The sequence below is a fragment of the Portunus trituberculatus genome, chromosome 3 (genome assembly GCF_017591435.1).
Source record: "Portunus trituberculatus isolate SZX2019 chromosome 3, ASM1759143v1, whole genome shotgun sequence".
In the NCBI taxonomy this organism is placed as follows: domain Eukaryota; kingdom Metazoa; phylum Arthropoda; class Malacostraca; order Decapoda; family Portunidae; genus Portunus; species Portunus trituberculatus.
This window is the reverse complement of record NC_059257.1, coordinates 5,507,755-5,532,754: the sequence shown is the minus strand read 5'-3', so window position 1 is coordinate 5,532,754 and position 25,000 is coordinate 5,507,755. Positions and strand designations below refer to the sequence as shown.

The 25,000-nt window shown below is 37.0% G+C and overlaps 1 protein-coding gene and 1 long non-coding RNA gene across 3 annotated transcripts in view; one reads left to right on the top strand and one right to left on the bottom strand.

The window, feature by feature from the left end:
- The window catches only part of LOC123508921, a 60,433-nt gene extending 42,908 nt beyond the window's left edge, over window positions 1-17,525 (bottom strand). For both annotated transcript variants that reach the window (XR_006676037.1, XR_006676035.1), the window contains exon 1: window positions 17,323-17,525. This is a non-coding gene — a long non-coding RNA (uncharacterized LOC123508921). The remainder of the gene's footprint in view (window positions 1-17,322) is intronic.
- The window catches only part of LOC123508912 (clotting factor G beta subunit-like), a 22,737-nt gene continuing 14,388 nt past the window's right edge, over window positions 16,652-25,000 (top strand). Inside the window, exons 1-2 of the mRNA XM_045262938.1 lie at window positions 16,652-16,739; window positions 21,204-21,484. Of these exons, the coding sequence (XP_045118873.1) occupies window positions 21,235-21,484 (250 nt within the window). The 5' untranslated portion in view covers window positions 16,652-16,739; window positions 21,204-21,234. The remainder of the gene's footprint in view (window positions 16,740-21,203; window positions 21,485-25,000) is intronic.

Sequence of the window (25,000 nt, the reverse complement as noted above, 5' to 3'; positions counted from 1 at the left end):
ACACACACACCTCGCTATATCATGTCCCATCTAACTTTCTGCATAATTTTGAAAGGTAAATGTAGCAAATAATTGACAAATCACTAATTAACTCGAATATAAAAAAAATTGTGTCATTATGAAAAGATATGAAATCGGGTGCCATTAAAAAAATCAAATCGCACGTGACAATGACACAGACAGAGACAGAGACAGAGAGAGAGAGAGAGAGAGAGAGAGAGATAAATAGATGAATGAAAGTAAGAGAGGAAGGGAAAGAAGAGGATTATGCAGAGAGAGAGAGAGAGAGAGAGAGAGGTAAATAGATGAATGAATGTAAAAGAGAGGAGAGGAAAAGATGGAAGAGAAATGTGTATAAGGAAATAAAAGAAAATATGAAATAGAATGTAAGAAAAATGGAATAGGAAAATACTGAAAAAATACGATAAAGAGCCAAACTTAGAAAAAAAAAAAGAAAAGACAAGAGAAACTAAGACAAAGAAAATAGAAAAAATAAAATACTGACCCAAAAAAAAAAAAAAAAAAAAAAAAACACGAACAAAAAATAAAAACGAAAGAAAGGAAGCAAAAAAATTCAAATAAGAAAGAAAATAAATACACAACAAATAGAATAATAAAAAAACAAATATACACAAAGACAATGAAGAGAGGAGAAGAGAGGAGAGAGAAGAGAAGAAGAGAAGAGAGAAGAGGAAGGAGAATGTGGAGGAGGAGACGAGCAGAGTGGAGCAAGGTACAATTGACAGGGTGGTACAGGGAGACAGAGGGGTGGCAAAGGCGGGGGGGGGATGTGGCAGGAGGTGGCACAGAAGGGGTAGTGGAGAGATGGAAGAGGTGGAGGGGTGGAAGTGACAGGGGGGGCTAGCAGAGAGGTTGTCTAAAAGGTTTTAAAGGAAGGGTAGAGAGGGGTTGGTTCAGAGTCGGTTTTAGAAGGGGCTTGGTAGAGTGAGTGGGGTGGAGAGGGGTAAAGGGGGTGGAAGGGGGGCAGGGGGCGGTAATCCCTCGTTTCTGCCACACACACACAGACACAACCTGAGGCAACATGCAAAGTTTCATGAGTTTAATGAGAATCGTATAAGTTTGTAAGTAGAAACAGACAGACAGACAGACGGATAGACAGATAGACAGTAAAGTTAAATACGTGGATTGTAAGGAGAGAGAGACAGACAAAGGCAGACAGACAGACAGACAGACAAATAGACAGAAATGAAAGGTTGAATAGATAGATTGTAAGGAGAAAGACAGACAGATAGATTGAAAGCAGACAGACAGATTAACAGACAAGAGACAAATGGATAAACAGATAGATTGTGAGAAGATAGACAGAAAGAGACAGAAATAAACAGAGATAGATAGAAAGATACAGACATATAAACAGAACAATAAAATGGAAAACTGAATAGACAAATGCACACAAGACAAATAGACAGAAATACAGAATACAAACAAATAAAGATACTTGACAAGATTAAACAGAAAATTTTGAACAGACAAACAGACAAAGATAAACAGTAATAAACAGACCGATAAAGAATAGACAAACATGATAAACAGAGCAACAAATAGATACATGAATACATTAGACAGTAAATAGAATGATGGACAGATAGACAAAGAATAAGTATACAGAACAGAAGGAAAAGATGAAAAGGGATAAAATGTGAATACTTGAATAAATCAGAGTAAATTCAAGAACAGTGAAATAAATAAATGGTGTGTGTGTGTGTGTGTGTGTGTGTGTGTGTGTCTTTCAAATTATCTGTATTTTCTCTTACTTTTGTGCAATTTTATAATGTTTAAACGTATCTTTTCACAATTTTTAGTCAGAGAAGTAAAATTAAAATGCAAATATTAGCTTATGGAATACTGCATGAGAGAGAGAGAGAGAGAGAGAGAGAGAACGTTGCCTCAGGTCATAGCAAAACACGCACACACACACACACACACCCTTAATTATAATCAGTAATGAGGCTGTCTCCCCCATTCGCTTCCCCCATCGTCTCCTTAATTTTTATCATATTTTTTATATTTCTCTTTCGTGTCACATCACCCCTCTCCCTCTCTCCCTCTCCCTGTCCCTGTCCCCCTTTCTCTCTCCCTCGCGATCCCTTCTTCAATTTTTCATCGTATTTTGTCTCTCTCTCTCTCTCTCTCTCTCTCTCTCTCTCTCTCTCTCTCTCTCTATCTCGTAATGTTAAATAAACTAATATTTTGCTTTATTTATTTATTTTCTCTATACAACTAGAGATGCATTTAATCATTACCAATTCCTAACGAAAATAAAGGAAAACAAACGAAAATGAACTAAACACAACGTACGTACAGGAGTAATGGGCAGTTTTCGTTCAGTAGTGCGGTAATAACGGTCATTCTGAATATGTAAAGGAAAATAGAAAAAACTAATATCATAATAGGAAAACCATGTAATAAATGGGTATATAAGCTCATTTGCCCATACAGATGCTCAAATATAGATAATCTTTACCCCTTCAGTACTGGGACACATCTTTATCATGAATTTTTGGGTATTTTATTGACATTAGGGAGGGTCTATGGAGGGCAGAAGATTAATGGCCAGTCTTTTCACTATTTTAACCCCACACAAGTTTCTGAAGCTTTATAAAATCACCAAATAATAAGCAGAATGAATATGAAAAACGTGTCATGCTTCTAAATGGGTTAACCTCTTCAATACCAGGATATATTTTTTCCTTTAAAGTTTGTGTACGATTAGACTATTTTATTGACATTAGGAAGGGTCTATGGAGGTCAGAAGATTAATTAATGGCCACAGTCTTCGCTATTTCAGTCCTACGTAAGTTTCTGCTGTTGTACAAAATCACCAAATAGTTAGTGAATATGAAAACGCGTCTCACTACTAAATCGGTAATTCCATAAATACTGGGACGCATTTTTATCATGAATTTTTTGGGTATGATTAGACGATTTTATTGACATTAGGAAGGGTCTATGGAGGTCAGAAGATTAATAGGCAGAGTCTTCACTATTTCAATCCCCACATAAGTTTCTGAAGCTGCATAAAATCACTAAATAGTAGCCAGTGTGAATATGAAAATGCATCCTGGTACTAAAGGGGTTAATGTATATATACTTAATAAACGTGACTTTGAATATACACGCAAATCAATGACAAAAAACGATAAGAAAAATATAAATAAAATGCAGAGGTCTTCAATTAATTTCAGGATAATTCTAAACGTATATACAGATAATAAAGGTGATTTTATTTTACATACACATATCAATGATAAACAGGACAAGAAAGATGGAAATAGATGCGTAAATGTTAATGAGTTAATTTCAAACATATAGGAGTTATTTTTAAAGTTAATATACATCATTTCAATACATAATTAACTTCTTCAGTAACATGACACGTTTTCATATCGATTCTGCTTCCTATTTTTTTTTTTTATTATTATTTATACCATGTGGGCTTTTCACGTGAATTTATAAGCTAAAGGGGGTACTTTTTGTGGTACCTCCTATCTCAAAGCCCACCCGCTAGGAAACCGTTGCCCCGAGTGAGGAAGCCCAACCTACACTCGGACCGTGGACAGGATTCGAACCCGTGCGCTTGGAGACCCCTCGGACCCCAAAGCACACATGGTTCCACTGCACCACGGCGGTGATTTTATACAGATTCAGAAACTTATGTGGGGATTAGAATAGTGAAGACTGGCCATTAATCTCCTCACATCCATAGACTCTTCCTAATGTAAATAAAATCGTCGCATTCAAATTTCAAGGTATAAATGTGTCCTAGTACTGAAAGGGTTAACGATAAAAAAAAATGACAAAAAATAAAATATACAGGAGTGAATACGATAAACAGGTGTGCAAACAACGACAATTTTCAAACAAACACACATCTAACAAAACGAAAAATGCTATGAACAAAACACCCCAAATAAACAACAAACAAACAAACAAACAAACTCAACAGGTATAATAAGGATAACTCTTGCTTATATGTGTGCAAACAAAAAAAATTCAAGCAAACACATGCAAACAAAAATACACAAAAAAACTTAAAATACACAAAACAAACTAAAAAGTAAACAGGTGCATGAAGAAAAAATACTTTACAGGTGTGCAAACAATTTTCAAAACACACACACACACACACACACACACACACACACACACACACACAATGCAACAAAACAAAACAAAAAACCGGAATAAAAAAAACAAAAACAAAAGTAAACAGATGTAGTAAGATAACTCTTCCCTACAAAACAAACAATTTTCAAACAAACACACTCGCAACAAAAATAAATACTATGAATAAAACCCCAAACAAACAAAATAAGCAAAAATAAACTCAACAAACAGGTACATAAAGGTTTAATTTTTCCCTACACAAACAAACACTTTTCAAACAGATACAACAAAAAGTAGAATATAGTGAACAAGACAGCAAACACAAAGAATAAAAAAAAAAGTAAACAAACATGAAATATGGATAAATGTTGTTTACAGGTGTGCAAACAAGCAATTTTCAAACAAACACAAGAAATTGAAGAAAAAAATATACAAAACTGAAAAAACACAAAATACAAAAAAACAAACAGAAAACATATCAAACAGGTGCAACAACGGAAATTCTTGCCTACAGGTGTGCAAACAAGCCATTTTCAAACAAACAAGCAGCAAAAAAAAAAATAAAATAAAAGTATGAACAAAACACCAGAAATACAAAAACAAACAAAAACAAACTAAACAAACAGGTAAAACAAGGACAACTCTTGCCTACAGGTGTGTAAACAAACAATTTTCAAAAACACATATGCAAAAAAAAACAGTAAATAAACAAAACAAACCCAAAAAAACAAAACATACAGGTGCAAACAGACAAATTTCAAACACACACACACACACACACACACACACACACACACACACACACACACACACACACACACACACACACACACACACACACACACACACACACACACACACACAGATTAGATTTTCATTGACCAGAGTTTTTCTACAAATAGAAAAAATATGAAAAACAATTAAAAAAAACAGACAAGCTCAACAAACAGGTGCAATAAGGACAAATCTTCCCTCCAGGTGAGCTAATTAAGGTAACACTGCACAGGTAAGGATGAGACGGACAGGTGAGTGGCAGCTGGCTTGGGTTAACTGAGTATCTTTATAAAGCCAGCCAGAATATTGCCATACAATTAAGGTGAGAGAGAGAGAGAGAGAGAGAGAGAGAGAGAGAGAGAGAGAGAGAGAGAGAGAGAGAGAGAGAGAGAATGATTGAAGGAAGGAAAAAATGAAAGATTAGGAGAGAAGGAGGAATGGAGAAACGGAGAAGAATTAGGAAACAAAAAGGTGAGAGAAAAAAAAAGATGGAGATGGAGGAAACAAAGATAGAAAGGAAAAAGAAACTACCACCACTACTACTACTACTACTACTACTACTACAAATGACCCTAAACACCAATTCAAATTTAACATAACAAAAAAACAATCAGAAGAAAAAAAAGCAGCAGAAGCAGAAAAAGAAGAAAGAAAATGAGAATGAAAAGAAAAATGAAGATAAAAAAGTAAATGAAAAATAAAATAGAAGAAGAAGAAGAAGAAGAAGAAGAAGAAGAAGAAGAAGAAGAAGAAGAAGAAGAAGAAGGGAATACACTGGATTATGACGTCACTGAAGCTGAAAACCAAAAAGGCTCATAATCTCTAACTTAGACCATAAAACTCCTGATTATATGAAGAGAGAGAGAGAGAGAGAGAGAGAGAGAGAGAGAGAGAGAGAGAGAGAATAAGAGGAAACAAAAGGAATAAGGAAGGAAAGATGGGAGAGAAGGAGAGAAGGGAGAAAAGATAGAGGGAAAAATGGAATGAGAGGAACAGAGAGAGAGGAAGAAAGAAAATGAGGAGAGAGAAAATGGAGTGAGAAAGGGAGAATAAGGGAACGAAATGAGAATAAGGGAGAAAAAGTAAGAAAGGAGGGAAGGAGACGATAGGAAGGAAAAATTTAAAGGAAAGAACACAGAAAGAGAGAAAAGGAAAAATGGGAAAGAAGAGGGAAGAGAAACTGTAATGGAGGGAAAGGGAGAGAAAAAGGAGGGAAAAAAGGAGGAAGGAAGGAAAACTGGAGGAAGGAAGGGATGGATGGAAAGAAGGAAGGTTTGAGTAAGGGAATGGAGGGAGAAAAGGGAGACGGGAGGAAGATAAGGAAGAGAGGCAAACGAAGAAGGAGGAAGAGGAAGAGGAAAGGAGGAGGAGGAGGAGGAGGAGGAGGAATGGTCACCCGAACAGATATATTGGTCTATAATACTAAAATAAAGAAATGCAATGACCTCTCTCTCTCTCTCTCTCTCTCTCTCTCTCTCTCTCTCTCTCTCTCTCTCTCTCTCTCTCTCTCTCTCTCTCTCTCTCTCTCAATTCAAGTCACAAAGTACATCAATTTCCACTTTTTTATCAGTTCAGTAGTAACTAGAACGTAGTAGTAGTAGTAGTAGTAGTAGTAGTAGTAGTAGTAGTAGTAGTAGTAGTAGTAGTAGTAGTAGAAAGAATAAACAAAACACCAGATTTACATACAGACACAAACACTCAGACAAAACAATAGTACCACCACCACCACCACCACCACCACCACCCAAAACGAAAACAAAATCAAACAACAAACTTTACACACACACACACACACACACACACACACACACACACACACACACACCCTAAAGCTATCAGGGTTTAGTCACTGTAACTTTACCCTTGTCTGGACCTTATCAACCTTCCCACCGCCTAACCCTTCTCCCCTTACCCTCCCCCTACCCCCCTTCTGACCCCTGATCCCTCCCCACCCTGATTGACATTCTCTCTTATGCAAATGAGTAAGTAAGCTTGTCTGTGTATGGAAAGGAGAGGCTGGGAGAGGCTGGGAGGGGAGGAGAGAAGAAAGTAGACACTGTGAGGGGCTGGGAGAGGCTGGGAGGGGTTGGGAGAGGCTGGGAGAGGCTGGGAGGGGCTGGGAGAGGCTGGGAGAGGGATGGAAGGGAAGGAAGAAAAAAGGAGAGACTGGAATGAGGTGGAAGAGGCTGGAATGAGTTTGGGAGGGACTGGGATAGACTGGGAGAGGAAGAGAGGAACTGGGATAGACTTAAGAGAGGTAGGGAGAGGCTAGAGAGGATAGTATGAATTTAAGAGAGTCTGGGATAGAGTGGAAGAGCCTGGGATGGACTGAAATGCACTGGGAGAGGTTGGGAGGGACTGGGAAACGCTGGGAGAGGATAGGAGGCATTAGGAGAGGCTGGGAGAGAGGATGGAAGGGACGAGGAGTAAGGGATGACCAAAATAGCTTTCTTAGGTTACAATGTTTATGACCTCTTTCGTTGGACAGACAGACATACAGACAGAGATAGCTCATACAAATTGAAAAAGAGTAAAATTTGAAAGTAAAGTAGAAAAAATATATATGCATTTCAAAACGAGTAAAAAAAAAAAGTTTGAAGTATAAAGAAAATTATTAGAAAAATGACAAAAAATGCAAGAAATAAAGCAATGTGACAAGGAAAAGCTAGACAAAAGAGAAAGTGGAGAAAAAGCATAAAGAAAATGGGAAATAAGAACAGAACGTAATAAAAATAACGAAGAAGAAAAGTAAGCGAGAGAAAAAGAGAAAAGAGTAAAAGAAACAGATTGAATAAAAAAGAAAAAAAAAGTAAGCGAAAGAAAAGAAAAAAAAGTAAAAAGTAAAAGAAACGAATAAAAAAAAGGCAAAAGAAAAAATACTAATAAAAAGATAAACAAAAACTTTAAAAAATACAAAATAAGTGAAAAGATAAAGGTGAATATTTGCATCCTTTCCAATCACACCTGGCCATCGTGACAAGATTAATTAAACAGGCGACAGGTGACCATTCCCCCGTGACACTCAACACTAGACGCCTTGTTGAAACTGCCCTTTTTACCTGTGTGTGTGTGTGTGTGTGTGTGTGTGTGTGTGTGTGTGTGTGTGTGTGTGTGTGTGTGTGTGTGTTTGTTCGTTTACAGATTAAATGTTTTCGTCTTCTTTCTCCTCTTCCTCCTCTTTCTCTTCTTATTCCTCCTCCTTCTCCTCCTCCTCCTGTTATTCTTCTTTACCTCTTCCTCCTCTTCCTCCTCCTCTTTATTCTTACCTCCCACTCTTCCTCTTCCTCTTCCTCTTCGCCAACAAAAAAAAAAACGTATCAAAAAAACGTATTTCTGATGAAAACAAAGAAAAAAGAAAGAAAACAAAAAGAAAAGAAGGAAAGAGAAAGAAATAATGATGAAGAAGACGAATGGAAAAACAATGAAGACTGAAGGAGGAGGAGGAGGAGGAGGAGGAGGAGGAGGAGGAGGAGGAAACAGTGCTGACAATAGAACACAGAAGAAGAAGAAAGGAGGGGAGAAAGGAAGGGAAGGGAAGGGAAGGGGGAATGGTAAAGAGGGGAAGAGGGAAAAGGAGGGGAGGGGAGAGAGGGAGTAAATATCGAGACGGAAGCCACGACACAGCGCATCCTTCCATCCTTCTCTCTCTCTCTCTCTCTCTCTCTCTCTCTCTCTCTCTCTCTCTCTCTCTCTCTCACATATCTGCCCACCTCTTCTCTCAGCACTTTATTCTCTTCCTCCTCCTCTCCTTGTTCCTCCTCCTCCTCCTCTTCTTCTTCCTCCTCCTCCTCCTCCTTGTTCCTCCTCCTCCTTGTTCTGGCATCGCTCCTCCAATATTTTTCATTATCCTTACATCCTTCCCCGCTATGCTTCCTCCTCCTCCTCCTCCTCCTCCTCCACCTCCTCCTCCTCCTTCTTTTCTCAGTCCCAGAGCAAGACTCGTACACACACACACACACACACACACACACACACACACACACTCTTAATCTTTACCATTCCTAGTATTGTTTTTCTCTGTAATTGAATAAATAAATAAATAAATAAATAAATAACGATTTCTATTTAACGTACTTATTTGTCTCTTTTTTTTTCTTCTTCTTCTCTTATTGTAACGTTGAAATTATGAGGAAAAAATAAATAACACGAACAATGAAATGTGGCTTTGTAAATGTAATAAAGAAAAATGAATACAGCTCACTTAAAACTACTACTACTACTACTACTACTACTACTACTACTATTACTACTACTACTACTACTATTACTACTACTATTACTACTACTACAACTACTGCTACTATTATTACTGTTAATGTTTCTACCATCACTACCACTACGACTACTACTACTGCTACTGCTACTACTACTACTACTACTACTACTACTACAATACTTTCATACAAAATGATGACAGAAAGCAAAACATTTCTATAACGAACGTCTTAAAATAACGAAAGTAATGACAAAAAGAAGAAAGAAGAAAGGAATAAACAAAGAAAAAAAACGAAGAAATGAAAAACAACAACACAACCCAAAACAAATAAATCAAACAAACAAACCAAAATAAACCACAAAATCAAAACCAAAAAAAAAAAGGAAAACAAAAAAAACGAAAAAATACAACATGGCGTCACTTTGTTTACATTTTTAAGCGGCGTCGCGGTTGCCATGGCGACGAGAGAGGGAGAGGAGAGAGAGAGAATGTTATACTAGTGCCCTCTGTTGGGAGATAAATTAATTCTGTACAGTAAGATGACTTTTAAATCTCGTGAGAGGGAGAAGGAAAGTGGAGAGGGAGAGAGGGAGAGAGGGAGAGTGAGAGGGAGAGGGGAAGTAAGGTGACGGGTTAGAGGGGAGAGGGAGAGGAAAAAGTAAAGATTATATGGATGGATGAGAGAGAGAGAGAGAGAGAGAGAGAGAGAGAGAGAGAGAGAGAGAGAGAGAGAGAGAGAAAACAGATATACATAGACAAAAGAAGACAAAGAAACACACACACACACACACACACAAGCAAACAAAGAACAAACAATAGAAATATGAAAAAAATAGAAAACGAAGAGGAACAATACCAGAGAGAGAGAGAGAGAGAGAGAGAGAGAGAGAGAGAGAGAGAGAGAGAGAGAGAGAGAGAGAATACGTGCAGGTTGTTCACTTAATTGGAAATGCGATGCTTATTATCTCAAGTCCCATGGGGGTGAGAGAGAGAGAGAGAGAGAGAGAGAGAGAGAGAGAGAGAGAGAGAGAGAGAGAGAGAGAGAGAGAGAGAGAGAGAGAGAGAGAGAGAGAGAGAGAAAATGTCACCCAATCTTTGACACAACACAAAGAAAAGAAAATAATGAAGAAAGGAAAGAGAAAAAGAAAGGAAGGAAGGAAGGAAGGAAAGAAGGAAGGAAGGAAGAGAGAGAAGGACATGGAGAGACAAAGGATGCAAGTGAGAGGAAGGGAGAGGGAGAGATATATATAATACGAGGGAGAGGGAGGGAGAGTGGAAGGAGGGCAAGGATTCTGTAATAAAGATAGAAAGAGAGAGAGAGAGAGAGAGAGAGAGAGAGAGAGAGACACTGGTGGAGAAAGAGAAAGAAAAATGGGAAAAAAGATAGGAAGGGAGAAAGAGATAGAGGGAAAAGAGAGAGAGAGAGAGAGAGAGAGAGAGAGAGAGAGAGAGAGAGAGAGAGAGAGAGAGAGAGAGAGAGAGAGAGAGAGAGAGAGAGAGAGAGAGAGAGAGAGAGAGAGAGAGAGAGAGAGAGAGAGAGACTTAAGTTTTATGGACAAAGAAAAGGAATGAACTTGAAAATATGAAGGAAGAAGAAGAAAGGAAAAAGAAGAAAGGAAGGAAGGAAAAAGAGGAAGAAGAAAGTCAAAATGAAAAAAATCTTAACATTGAAATAGGACAAAGTAAATATGGAAACGAAAGAGGAAGAGGAAGAGGAGGAGGAAGAAAAAGAGGAGACGAAGAAAAAGGAGGAAGAAGGAAGAGAAAAAGGAAACAGGAAATTGAGGAGAAACGAAAGATTAAAATTGCCACATTTGAGGAGAAGGAAAGAAAGAAAGAATGAAAGAAAGAGGAAGAGAAAATGAAGAAGAAAACGGTGACGGAGGAGGAAAATAAATTGAAATTAGAGTAATTATCGTAATAGAAGAAAGAAAAGAAAGAAAAATAATGAAGGAAGGAAGGAAGGAAGAAGGAAAGAAATTAAGGAGAGAAATGAAGGAAGAAAGAGAAGGAAAAAAATAAAGAAATGAAGAAGGAAATAGAGAAGGAAGAAGGAAGAAATAATGAAGGAAAATAAGAATGAATGAAGGAAAGGAAAGAAATAAAGAAAGGAAAGAAGGAAAAAGGAAAGAAAGGAGAGGGAAAGAAATTAAGAAAGAAATAAAGAAAGGAAAAAAATGAAGAAAAGGAAAAATATAGAAAGAAAAAGTGAAAGAAGGAGAGAAGGAAGAGAAAAAGAAATAAAGAAAGGAAAGAAGGATGCAAGGAAGGAAGGGAGGAGGAAAGTAATAAATAAAAGATAAAAGGAAATGGAGTAAATTGAAGAAAAAGCAAAAAACCAAATAGAGAGAAATATAGAAGCGAAAAATAAGAAAACAAGAAAATTGAACACAACGAAAATAAAATAAAATAAAGCCAACCAAACAAATAAACTAAACAAATAAACAAAAGCAAACTAAACAATTAAAAAAATAATTAATCAAAATAAAAAAAAATAAAGAATATACAAAATAGACAAGTTTCCCTCTCGAGCCACTCATCCTTCATAGAAAACGAGAACCATGGGAGGATTGATGACGTCACGAGGGTGTTGAAAGGAGGAGGAGGAGGAGGAAGGAAGAGGAGGAGGAGGAGGAGGAGGAGGAGGAGGAGGAGAACAAAAAGAAGAAGAAAGATGAAGAAGATGAAGAAGAAGAAGAAGAAGAAGAAGATGAAGAAGATGAAGAAGACGACGAAGATCAGTATAATGAGGTGAATAATGAGACGATGATAATAAGACGATAAAAAAAATGTGATAAAGAGAAAGAGAAAGAGAGAGAGAGAGAGAGAGAGAGAGAGAGAGAGAGAGAGAGAGACGTGTTCGAATGTTTGATGTTCCAGCGCTCCAGTGTTGATGTTCCAGGGAGTGAGCCCGCGCCGCGCCGACAGGTGAGCTAATTAGCCAAACGTGAGCCCAGGTGAGACGAGGCGAGGCAAGGTAAAGCCACAAAGGAAGGCAAAAGCAGGTGTGGTTGTGGTGGTGGTGGTGGTTATTAGCATATCCGAAGTGTGTGTGTGTGTGTGTGTGTGTGTGTGTGTGTGTGTGTGTGTGTGTGTGTGTGTGTGTGTGTGTTGAGGAGAGAGAGAGAGAGAGAGAGAGAGAGAGAGAGAGAGAGAGAGAGAGAGAGAGAGAGAGAGAGAGAGAGAGAGAGAGAGAGAGAGAGAGAGAGAGAGAATAATAGACAGCCAGTCAGACTGGTAATAATGACAATATTGACGTTAATATTATGAATAATGTTAATACTGATAATATTAATAATAATCTTAATAATAATGATAATAATAATAATAATAATAATAATAATAATAATAATAATAATAATAATAATAATAATAATAATAATAATAATAAATAATGTCAATATTGCTAAAAATGATAACTATGATAATAATAGCTACTAATATAATAATAGCAATAAAAATATTAATAAAAATAATAAAATCAATAATAATAATAATGAATAATGAAAGTAATAATAATGATATTAGAATAATAATAATAATAATAATAATAATAATAATAATAATAATAATAATAATAATAATAATAAATAATGAAAATGATAAAAATAATAATGAAATAAAATAATAATAATAATAATAATAATAATAATAATAATAATAATAATAATAATAATAATAATAATAATAATAATAATAATAATAATAATAATAATTATAATAATAATAATAATCAATAATAATAATGAAATAAAAAATAATTACAATAATAAGTAATAATAATAATAATAATTATAATAATAATAATAAGAACAAAAATAATAACAATAACAATAACAATAATAATAATAATAATAATAATAATAATAATAATAATAATAACAATAATAATGATAAAAATAATAATAATAATAATAACAACAATGTTTAAAATAAAATAATAATGAATAAAAAAATGACTAATAATATCAATAATGTGGCAAAAAGTAAAAAATGATTGAAAACAAAAAAAAAAATCAAAACAAACAAACCCATCCACCCACCCACCCACCCACCCACACACCCCTTTACTAATGAACGAAATTGACGAAGAACCAAACAGCAATTATGACACGGTAATATTTCATCCATTCACTTATTCATCTTAGTGAAGACCATAAGCTAAGCCGTCACTGTCACCTGTATGATGACCCTTAATGGCGAGACACACCTGAGGCCACACAGGTATAGAGCGCCTCTTGCCATTCAACATCTGTAATGAAACCACACCTGCGCCTCCCACCTACTTTGAGAGAGAGAGAGAGAGAGAGAGAGAGAGAGAGAGAGAGAGAGAGAGAGAGAGAGAGCAGAGTGAGAAATGGGTTATGTTAAGAGTGGATGTCTGAAGCAAATCAATCTCTTACAAACATGTGGTTAGTGCCTTTTTTATTGCTTGCTTGCTCTCTCTCTCTCTCTCTCTCTCTCTCTCTCTCTCTCTCTCTCTCTCTCTCTCTCTCTCTCTCTCTCTCTCTCTCTCTCTCTCTCTCTCTCTCTCATTTTCTCTGTTTGTGTGTGTGTGTGTGTGTGTGTGTGTGTGTGTGTGTGTGTGTGTGTGTGTGTGTGTGTGTGTGTGTGTGTGTGTGTGTGTGTGTGTGTGTGTGTGTGTGTGTGTTGTGTGTTTATTTTGTGTCATTTTCTTCGTATTTTTGCCTTAGTTTTTTTCACGTTTTCCTTTCGTTTCGCCCTTTTCCTTTATTTTTCTTTCGTTCTTCGTCTGTTTCTCTATTTTCCTTTCGTCTTTTCCTATTTTCCATTTTTAAGGTCGTTTATTTTTGTCATCTGATCATTTTGTTTTCTATTCTTGTTGGAGTTATAATCAATTTCCTCTATTTCTCTTTCGTTTTATTTATTTTACTTCTAAGCAAAACTTAGTGCAATGTTTCAATTTCATTCATCTTTTTTTTATCTAACTTAATTTCTCAACAAACGACACTACAGTTATTTTTCCCTTCTATCTATTTATTTTAGCCTCAAACAGTCGTACATTGACTTTTGTTAATTAGCTTACATACAAAAAAAGGACTTTGGAACTGGGACAATATTCAGACGTTTTTCCAGTTAAGTTTAAATGTCCTCTTTTTCTTCCTGCATTAGGCGCATCACTATCTTTTATCTTTATCAATTGAACCCTTTTGACAGTTTAACCTCTCCAGTACCAAGATGAATTTTCTACCTTGAGTTTTGGGAATGATTTGATGATTTTATTAACATTAGGAAGTGTCTATAAAGGTCAAAAGATTAATGACAAGACTCTCCTCGTTTTTAATTCCAAAATATATTTCTGAAGCTGTATAAAACCACCAGATAGTTACCAGAATTATATAAAAACTCGTTATGGTACTGAAGGGGTTAATAACTCATCTGTCAGTTATCTTTTTTCTACAGCCACCTCTTATCCTTAACCCCTTCAGTACCGTGACACATTCACTTACTCATTCTGGTTACTATTTGGTGATTTTACACAGCTTCAGAAACTTAGGTGAGGGTTAAAAATAGTGAAGACTTGCCATTAATCTTCAGACCTTCCCTAATGTCAATCGTCTAATCACAGCCAAAACTAAAGAAAAATATGCGTCATGGTACTTCAAGGAGTTAAACTGAGTAGAAACTGTAAAATCCATTCTTTCTAATCCCCTTCAGTCATGTAGATGCTTAAAAATTGCCATTAATCTTCTGACCCTTCCTAATGTTAATAAAATCGTCTAATTATAGCCAAAACTAAAGGTAAAAATGCGTCATGGTACTTCAAAGAGTTAAACTGGGTAGAAACTAAAATCTATACTTTCTAATTCCTCTTAGTTCATGTAGATGCTTATAAAGAGTGTAAGTAATGTTTCTGGTGCTTATTGGTTCTTGTCTTAGCGGAGGTGTTTATCTATTTTAATATTTCCGTCATTTAATTTTAATATTTTAGGGAACTGGCAATCAAGTGGGCCTTTTTCTTTTGTTTTTTTGTATTTTTTGGTTGTCCTTGGTTAGCTTCCCCTATTCCTTAAGAATATAAATAAATAAAACTGCTTCCACTATTCCTATTCCTTAACAAACAGCTTCCCTAAAAAACAGCTTCCCTATTCCTTAAAAAACAGCTTCCCTATTCCTTAAAAAACAGCTTCCCCTATTCCTTAAAAACAGCTTCCCTATTCCTTAAAAACAGCTTCCCTATTCCTTAAAAACAGCTTCCTATTAACAAAACAGCTTCCCCTATTCCTTAACAAAACAGCTTCCCCTATTCCTTAAAAAAACAGCTTCCCCTATTCCTTAAAAAAACAGCTTCCCCTATTCCTTAAAAAAACAGCTTCCCCTATTCCTTAACAAAACAGCTTCCCCTATTCCTTAAAAACAGCTTCCCCTATTCTTTAAAAAACGGCTTCCCCTATTCCTTAAAATAAAACAGCTTCCCCTATTCCTTAAAAAAACCAGCTTTCCCTATTCCTTAAAAAAACAGCTTCCCCTATTCTTTAAAAAAAAAGGCTTTCCCTATTCCTTAAAAAAAACAGCTTCCCTTTTCCTTAAAAAAAACAGCTTCCCCTATTCCTTAAAAAAAACGGCTTCCCCTATTCCTTAAAAAACAGCTTCCCCTATTCCTTAAAAAAAAAACGGCTTTCTTTATTCCTAAAAAAAACAGCTTCCCCTATTCCTAAAAAAAAAACAGCTTTCCCTATTCCTTAAAATAAAACAGCTTCCCCTATTCCTAAAAAAAACAGCTTTCCCTATTCCTTAAAAAAAACAGCTTCCCCTATTGCTTAAAAAAACGGCTTCCCCTATTCCTTAAAAAAACAGCTTCCTATTCCTTAAAAACAGCTTTCTATTCCTTAAAAAAACAGCTTCCCCTATTCCTTAAAAAAACAGCTTCCCCTATTCCTTAAAAAAACAGCTTCCCTTATTCCTTAACAAAAAAAACAGCTTCCCTTATTCCTTAAAAAAAAAAAAAAAAAAATGAGCCGAAATATCAGTATCGAAATCTCTCATGAAAAATAATTGAACCTAAAATCTAGAGTAAGATGTCATACTTTTCTTTTTGATTTTCGTTATCCGTTTTTTTCCTTTTTTTCCTTCCTTTTTCTTTTTTATATTTTTTTCATTGACTAATTTAACTTTTTATTTTTCTTTCATTATTTTTTTCCTTTCCTTTCCTTTTTTTCATAGTCCTTTTCATTGATTATTCTAACTAATCTCTCTCTCTCTCTCTCTCTCTCTCTCTCTCTCTCTCTCTCTCTCTCTCTCATGAAATAATTCTTTTTTCTATTTTCGCTATTCTATTTTTTTCTTTCTCCTTCCCTTTTCATTTCTTTCATACACTTTTCATTTGACTAATTAATTCTGTCTCTCTTTAGACGAGCAATATTGCCTTTCAGTTCACTTAAACCTCTACACACTTTCGTTCCCCATCGCTCAAATGTCACCCTCCCCCATTTTTTACTTGCCTCCTGCCTCCCATTCCTATTCAAAACACTACTCCGCCCACCCCACAGTGACATCTTTAACAGCTAGTCTATTTAAAAGGGAGGAGATACACTGCTAGCATCCTCTACTAACTTCTCATACTTCCACGACAGGTGTGCTGGGAAGGTGCGTCTCTCAGGTGAGTCTTAAGTGTCTTAGTGATATTTGAGTGCCGTTAGGTTAGGTTAAGTTTGGGTCAGTGTTAAGGTTTGGTTAAGATTTTGTTGATATTTGTAGCAGTGTTTTTTTTTTTTTTTTAAGGTTTGTTTATGGTATACTTGACAGCTCGTTTTTAGTCATTTTTACTCATTCACCACTCACCTTGACTCACTGGTACAAACACCCTAATCATTCTTACTTCAATCTTTACTCACTCGTACAAGCATCCTCACTTCCTCATTCTTATTCATCTTTACTCATTTCTAGTCTTTACTCATCCATACACTCATTACTAACTCATCCTTACCTCACAAATAATAGCACACACAAATCCCGCACTCAGATAACATTTCTACACTCACTCACACACACTTATGTACTCACCTCACCTGTTCAGTGATTTAAAGTGAGCCTCAGGTAAAACTCCCACACTTAACAATAGTACACTAATAGATAGATAGTTTTGCCCTTTTCAATAGCAATAGACCAGGAATCACACACACGGACACACGGACAAACACGAACACACGGACAAACACGGACACACGGTCATATACACGTACCTCTCGAAACACGCACGGAGGTTGAGTGGCAGAGGGTTGGTAGTAGTAGGTACAGAAGTCACATTGCTTCATATCACTGTTTCGAATCCCTGCTTGGAGGTTCGTGTACAGCTTCACTCTCTCCTCTTCTTTCTCTCTTTTCCCCCCGTTCCTTCATTCCTTGTTTACTTCTTTGCCTCTTCTTATTTTCCTTCTATGTTTCTTCTCTTCTGTAATGATGATCAAGTTATGTAATTAGGAACAGTAATAAGTAAGTGAGTGAGTGAGTGAGTGAGTGAGGATGGGAGGGAGGGAGGGGGGGATGGAATAGCGGCTGATTAAGAGAAGTGAATGGCAGAATAAGTGAAGGAAAGAACAAAGTGAGAAACAAATGATGGTTTGAAGATAGAGAGAAAACAATGGAGAAAGGAGTGAACAAATAAATAAAGGAAAAACAAACAATAAATAAATGAAGGCAATGAGAAAAAAATAGGACAAATAGATGGAAAAGAGGGAAGGATGATGGAATAAAGGAGAAAAGAAAGAACATAAGAATATTAAGAAACGGCAGAACATCACACCTACACGTGGCACTCTCTGAATGAAGACATCCCTTTGTTGTAACCCCTATACCACTTAAATACTTCTATCATGGCCCTTTTAACCTACGTCTCTATAAGAAATGCCTTTTTAATATCTTCAATCTCGCTTCGTAGGGAATAAATTTCTTCCTTTATCTTATTAGACATTCACCTTTGCACTGCTTTTAACAGACCAATATCCTCCTGTAGTGTGGGACCAGAACTGTACAGCATAATCTAGATGTGGTCTGACCTGCACCAAATATAGTTTTAATATTAATTAGGGAATTCTACTTTTAATACTCCTAAATATTAATCTTGTTACCCTATTTGCCTTATCTGCAGTCTCTATGCATTGTTTCCTTAGACCAAGATCGGAGCTAACTATAATTCCTGTATACACGGTCTTGATTAATACAGGTGAAAAACACACACGCACGCACGCATGCACATACACATGCACACGCACACACACGGGCGCGCACAAGTGACACACACACACACACACACACACACACACACACACAAACACACACACACACACATACACACGCACGCACGCACACACACACACACACACGCACGCACACACACACACACACAAAAGAAAGAAGCAAACAAACAAGCACACACACACACACACACACACACACACACACACAGAAAGAAAGAAGCAAACAAACAAGCACACACACACACACACACACCGCGTAACGTAGCGGTTAGCACACTCGGCTCACAACCAAGAGTGCCTAGGCGCGGCGAGGCAAATGGGCGAGCCTCTTAATGTGTAGCCTCTGTTCACCAAGCAGCAAGTATGTACGGGATGTAATTCGAGAAGTTGTAACCTCGCTGGAACGGTTTGCGGAGTGTGGAGTGGTCTTAGTCCTACCCTAAGATATGTCTTAAGCTCTGTAATGGGTAATGGCAGGCGACCGTGAATACGAATACAATACACACACACTACCAAACAAGTGGATGTTAGGCAACACAGCCAGGAACTGCTTCAACACAACACACTGCTGGACCACTGTGTATGCAGCAGGAAGCAGGTTACTTGTGTTCGGCGAGACTCGGCCATCCTCCCCCCCAACCCACCCCGCCTCGGCTCGCCTCGGCTTCCCCTGGCAACCCTCCCGCCAACCCACCCAGCCTCGGCTCGCCTCGGTTTCCCCTGGCAACCCTCCCGCCAACCCACCCCGCCTCGGTCCCCCTCGGCTCGCCTCGGCTCCCCTCGGGTCTTCTCGGCCCAGTTCAAGCTTGGCCGAGGCCGCCATATTTACGTAATCGTTTCCATTTCAAAATTGACCCCTAGAAAAACTGAAGCTAAGCTGAAATACCTAATTAATTCTGAAAGGGCATTCACTTTAACTAATACTGGCCACATCAAACCATCACCCGAGTGATTAATGCTAAAGATATTTCAAAATGATTAATTAAAATGTGTTAAAACATAAACCCGATTGAAAAAACATTCTAAAGTCCACAAATCTCATTCATCAGGAACGGAGAACACTTTAAAAAATACAAACTGCCTTTACAAGCATTCAAAACTCAGTAACATCCGGAAATAGAAAAAAAGTAAGTACTTTAAAAAGTCACAATTCGTCACTTAACATGCCCACACAAAACTGTAAAGTCCACATATCTAGCTGAACACGAGCAAAACACACTTTAAACAACACCAACTATTTCTTAAGGCAACAATATCTTAACCAGAGGCTGAAATAAAAAAAAGTTCTGACCGAAGATGAAAAATCAAGAAAAATCGACCGTTATCTAAGTACAAAACAACAGCTAATTCAACTTGTCTCACTTGACAGAAGCAACACAAACACTTCACAAGTAACTAAATATCCTTACAAACCATCACAATTCACTTGTAGAGCGAAATAAGGCAAAGAAACAATAATAGAAATAGTACTGGAACCTGGAGGCGGCGGCCATCTTGGCGGGGGGCGGGGCTTAGCGGCGGCGGCGGCGGCAGGGACGAGGACCCGAAGAGGCGGCAGCCATTTCACCTTTTTAAAACTTTACCACAACAAAACCATGCAATGTCTGGTATATCTCACTGGCAAATATGAAAGGCTACACTTGCAGCTCCATATTGTGGCATGTCTGGCTTGCAATGACTGACAAATTAAGGAGATAATGACAAATATGGGCGACCTGCTGGCACCTCAGCCCACCACCGCTCTGTTGACACAGTACACGACCCTTCACGTATCAATACTTGGCCAATAATCCAAATAACGAATAATAAAGCTTAAATCGACGACTGGAAGACACTAGAGCCAGACAGAGTGTGTGTGTTTATGTGACTGCGCGCCACAACCACTACGGAGACAACGGTAGCCGATACAAGCCAACCTTTCCGCATATTCGCAGTACAATAATCACAGTAACAGTATTAACACTTACAACAAACGCTCACTGTGAAAGCCACTCTCAAACTGAGCTCCTCACCTCCTCCCTCAAGACGGTTCCCGCCTTTCCACAGGTCACGTGCTGCTGCCTTGGCCTGTCATTGGCCACAGGCTGGAAAGAGCGTCACGTCACACACACAGCATGCACACTGACCTGCTTCACAACCCACCAACCCACACACACACACTTTTCCTTCAATTCCTATGTTTTCCTGTCCCCATAATCGCTCTCTCTCTCTCTCTCTCTCTCTCTCTCTCTCTCTCTCTCTCTCTCTCTCTCTCTCTCTCTCTCTAGGAATATCGAACAACGAATGAAAAAAGAAGGGAACGAAGGAATTAAGAAGGAAACAATACAAGTAACAAAAGAACAAGCAAATTAGGATAAAAATAAGATAAGAAAAGAAAGAAAAAATGGAAAAAAGGAAGAAGGAAAGAGGAATAGGAAGAAAGCAAGCAAGTAAAGGAGGAAAAGATGAAAAAGAAAGCTGAAATTGCATGGAGAGGGATAAGAAGGAAGATAAAGTAAACAAATAAAGGAGGAAATAAGAAAAAAAGAAAAGTGAATGTGCATGGAGAAGGACAAGAAGGAAAGAAGGAAAAAAAGGATAAAGTAAATGAACAAAAAGTGTGAGAGTTTGTGAAAAAGCTTAATCATTTCCAATATTTCAGTATTAGCGTCATTATTTCCGTGACTGTGTGTGTGTGTGTGTGTGTGTGTGCGTGTGTGTAATATCCCTCCACCACACTCCCACGTTGATTACTGAACGATTACTACACACACACACACACACACACACACACACACATTCTTGCTTCATCACGAACTAAAACACACACACCAAACCAAACCAAACCAGACCTAACCTAACCTAACCTAACTCAACCAAACCTACAGATACCAAACAACCCAATTAGAGACCAGGAAGATGAAGAAACCACACGAACGACTGCTAACCACCGTGACGGCCCTAATCCTCATCTCCACGGGGCACGCTGGACACATTCCCGTGATATTTGAAGGAACAGGATTGCCACTAAGGGAAGCGAGGCCAGGCACTCCGGTCGTCCCTGGCTTCACTGAGACCCCTTTCCTTGCCTCTGATTCTCCAGATTCTCTCAGCAATGTTACTATAAGGGAAGATGGACGTGTTGTGTTTGCACCTTTCCTGAGAGAAGGTATGTGGTTGAGCCCTTTATTGAATGTGTGAAGAGGTTAATATGTTACTCGTATTAAAAAAAAAAGTAAATTCGTGTAAAGTTAATATATTTTTACCTTGAAATTTGTTTACGATTTGACCATTTTATTGACATTAGAAAGGGTGTATGTAGGTCAGAAGTTTAATGGCCACATTTTTCACTATTTTAATCCCCCCACATGAGTTTCTGAAGCTTTATAAAATCACCAAATAATAAGCAGAATGAATATGGAAACACATCATGGTAGTGGGGGGTTAATATGAAGTGATGACAAAAATAACAGAAAAAGTGGAGGACAGGTAGGAAGGAAAACTAGGAGGACAGTAACTAGTAAGGGAAGAAGGAGTAAGGAAAAAAAAAGAGGAAAGGTATAGCAAAAATGATTTAAAAGTTTACTATTGCTTATACATTTCTAGACGTGAAAATATAGAAAGTTTTAATTAACCCTTTCTACCTTGAGATTTGTGTACGAATAGACGATTTTAATGACATGAACAAGGGTCTATGGAGGTCACAAGATTAATAGGCAGAGTCTTCACTATCTTAAACCCCACATATGTTTCTGAAGCTGTATAAAATCAATAAGCAGAATGAATATAGAAATGCGTCATGGCACTGAAGAGGTTAATTTACGCTAGGTTAAGATACAAAGCAAAGGTGACAGGAACATAGCAAGAGGAAAAGCATACGAGTGGAAACACAGATGGGGTGTGAAAAAGGGGAGAGAGTGCAGAGGGGAGACATGCATTAGGTAAGCGGAGATTAGATAATTGTAAAAAGAAAGTGCCTTGGCCCACAACAGGTAGACAGATAAACAGACAGGTAAACAGATAGGTAATGTAGGCAGGTAAAATAGATAAAGTAAACACACAGGTAAATTAGACAGGTAGATAGAGAAATGTACGAGGGAAATCTGGTACATACGTGTTTACTCTTTTGTTTGGTGTTGGATGAAAGGTTGAGAGTTAATTAGTGTTGTTTACTGAGGTGACGATTAAGTAAGTGGTGTTTTCAAAGGTGTTGATATGTGGTGTTTGTGTTGCCTTAGGTGTTGTAATGAACATAAACTACACAAGACAAACAGTAACACAAAACAATATAAAAATAACACCAAACAAAAACAAAAAAAGGAAAACAACACAAAAACAAGACAAAGAAAACACAAACAACAGGAAACAAGACAAACACCTAAACAACACAAAACAACACAAACAACACCCAAAGAATACAAAAATAAGACAAACAACACAAAAAACGAGAATTAAACACCCAAACAACACAAAAGGAAAAAACAACACAAAAACAAGACAAATAACAAAATAACATCAAAATAACAGAAAACAAGACAAACAACACCCAAGCAACACCAAAACAACTTAAAAACAACACGAAAACAACACAAACAACACTCAAATAACAAAAGTAACACACACACACACACACACACACACACACACACACACACACACACACACACACACACACACAAAGAGAATTCGCAACACAACACCACTTCCCACCAAAAATGTGTATTGCAAAAGCCTTCAACACAAACAACACCTACTAATGTATTCTATCTCCTGCAACACGCTTTTTCTCCTCTCTCTCTCTCTCTCTCTCTCTCTTCAAGATAATAATAATGCCTTCAAACACTCGCCTCTCTGCATTAAAGAGAGAAAAAAAAAGAAAAGTAAGGAAAAATTTAAAAGCTGTTTTCATCTATGCCTTGATTTCATTTTTCCTTTCCATTTTTCTTTTCCTTTTTTTTGTGATTTTGGAAGAAGTCAACAGCAGCAGCAAGAGGAGAAGGAGGAGGAAGAGGAGGAAGAAGAGGAGGAGGAGGAGGAGGAAGTGGGATAAGAGGAGTTCAGAAGGCGATGATTTTTCTATTCCTCCTCCTCCTCCTCCTCCTCCTCCTCCTCTCCTCCTCCTCCTCCTCCTCCTCCTCCTCCTCTTTCTCTCTCTTACTTTCGCATTTCATTTTTTTCTCTCTTTTATCTGAAACAGAATTTACAAAGAGAATATGAATGCACAGATACTCTTTTCCATTCTCTCTCTCTCTCTCTCTCTCTCTCTCTCTCTCTCTCTCTCTCTCTCTCTCTCTCTCTCTCTCTCTCTCTCTGTGAACAAGTTTATAATGATGGCTATTAGAAAGTATATTTTTACCTTCCTTTATTTTTCATTTCCATTCCTCTTCCTCCTTTACTACTCATTTTTTTCTCTCCTTCCTTTTATCCTCCTCTTTTAAACTTATTCTTCTTCCTTTCCTCTTATTCCTCTTTCTTTCTTCCATTCCTTCATGTCTTTCTATTTCCACGTGTCCTGTTTTAATTCATGTGATTATAAGCAAGAAAGACGAGTGAAAGAACCCTTGTAAGAGAAAGGTTAGTTTTTTTTAAAGAGTTTCCATGATTTTAGAGACATTTAGGACAGGTTAGTCAAGTAGACGATGCAAAACAAGAAATACTAAACAAAACTGGAAGACGAGTGTACTGAATATTGCTAGAAGTGAAAGAAATATTGTAAGAGAAAAGTTAGAATTTTTTAAAGAGTTTCCATAATTTTTGCGACAATTAGGTTAGTTCAATTAAGCAGACGATACAAAACAACACTAAACAAAAAGGAAAGGCGAGTGTATTGAACATTGCTAGAGGAAAAATAAGAGTTTTTGGAGAGTTTTCATAATTTCAGTGACAATTACGTTAGGTCAGCCACAAAGCAATGACATTAACTAAACAAAATGAAATGACACCACGAAAACAAGAGAGGAGTAAATGTACCAGTGATTTGAAACAATGACAAAAAAAACAAGATAAGATAAGGAGTTAATTAAAAGTAGGCAGATAAACACACAGGTAAACACACAGGTAAACACACAGGTAAAATAGACAGGTAGATAGAGAGGTGTACGAGGGAAATGACAAAAAATACCAGTAATTTTAAACAACAATGACAAAAAATAAAACGAAATGCAAAAAAAACGAAAAGGAGAAAATAACAATAATTTCACACAACAATGCCGATAAACTAAACAAAACTACATGACAACAACAAAACACAACAGAAAAACAAAAGGTACCAATAATTAAAAAAAAATGACAAAAACGAACACAAGAGAGAAAAAAGATACCAGAAATTTGAAACAATGACAAAAATACAAAACAAAGAACCACAACAACGAAAACAAGAAAGAGAAGACACATGTGCTTTAAATAAGACAAAAAAAAAACTTAACTAAAGGAAATAAAACAACAAAAAGCAAGAGAAAAAAAAAGGTATGAGTAATTTCAAACAATAAAAATAGATCAATAAATAATAATAATGCAACGAGACAGACACAAGAGAAAGATTAAAGATACAACTAAAAGCTTCTTCTGTATCCAACCTTGCCTTCCTCCAGACACAAGACAGAAAAAAAAAGAAAATCTATCAGTAATATCAAAACAAAATAAAAAAAAAAAAAAAAAACGAAAACATACATAAGAAAAAAAGGTA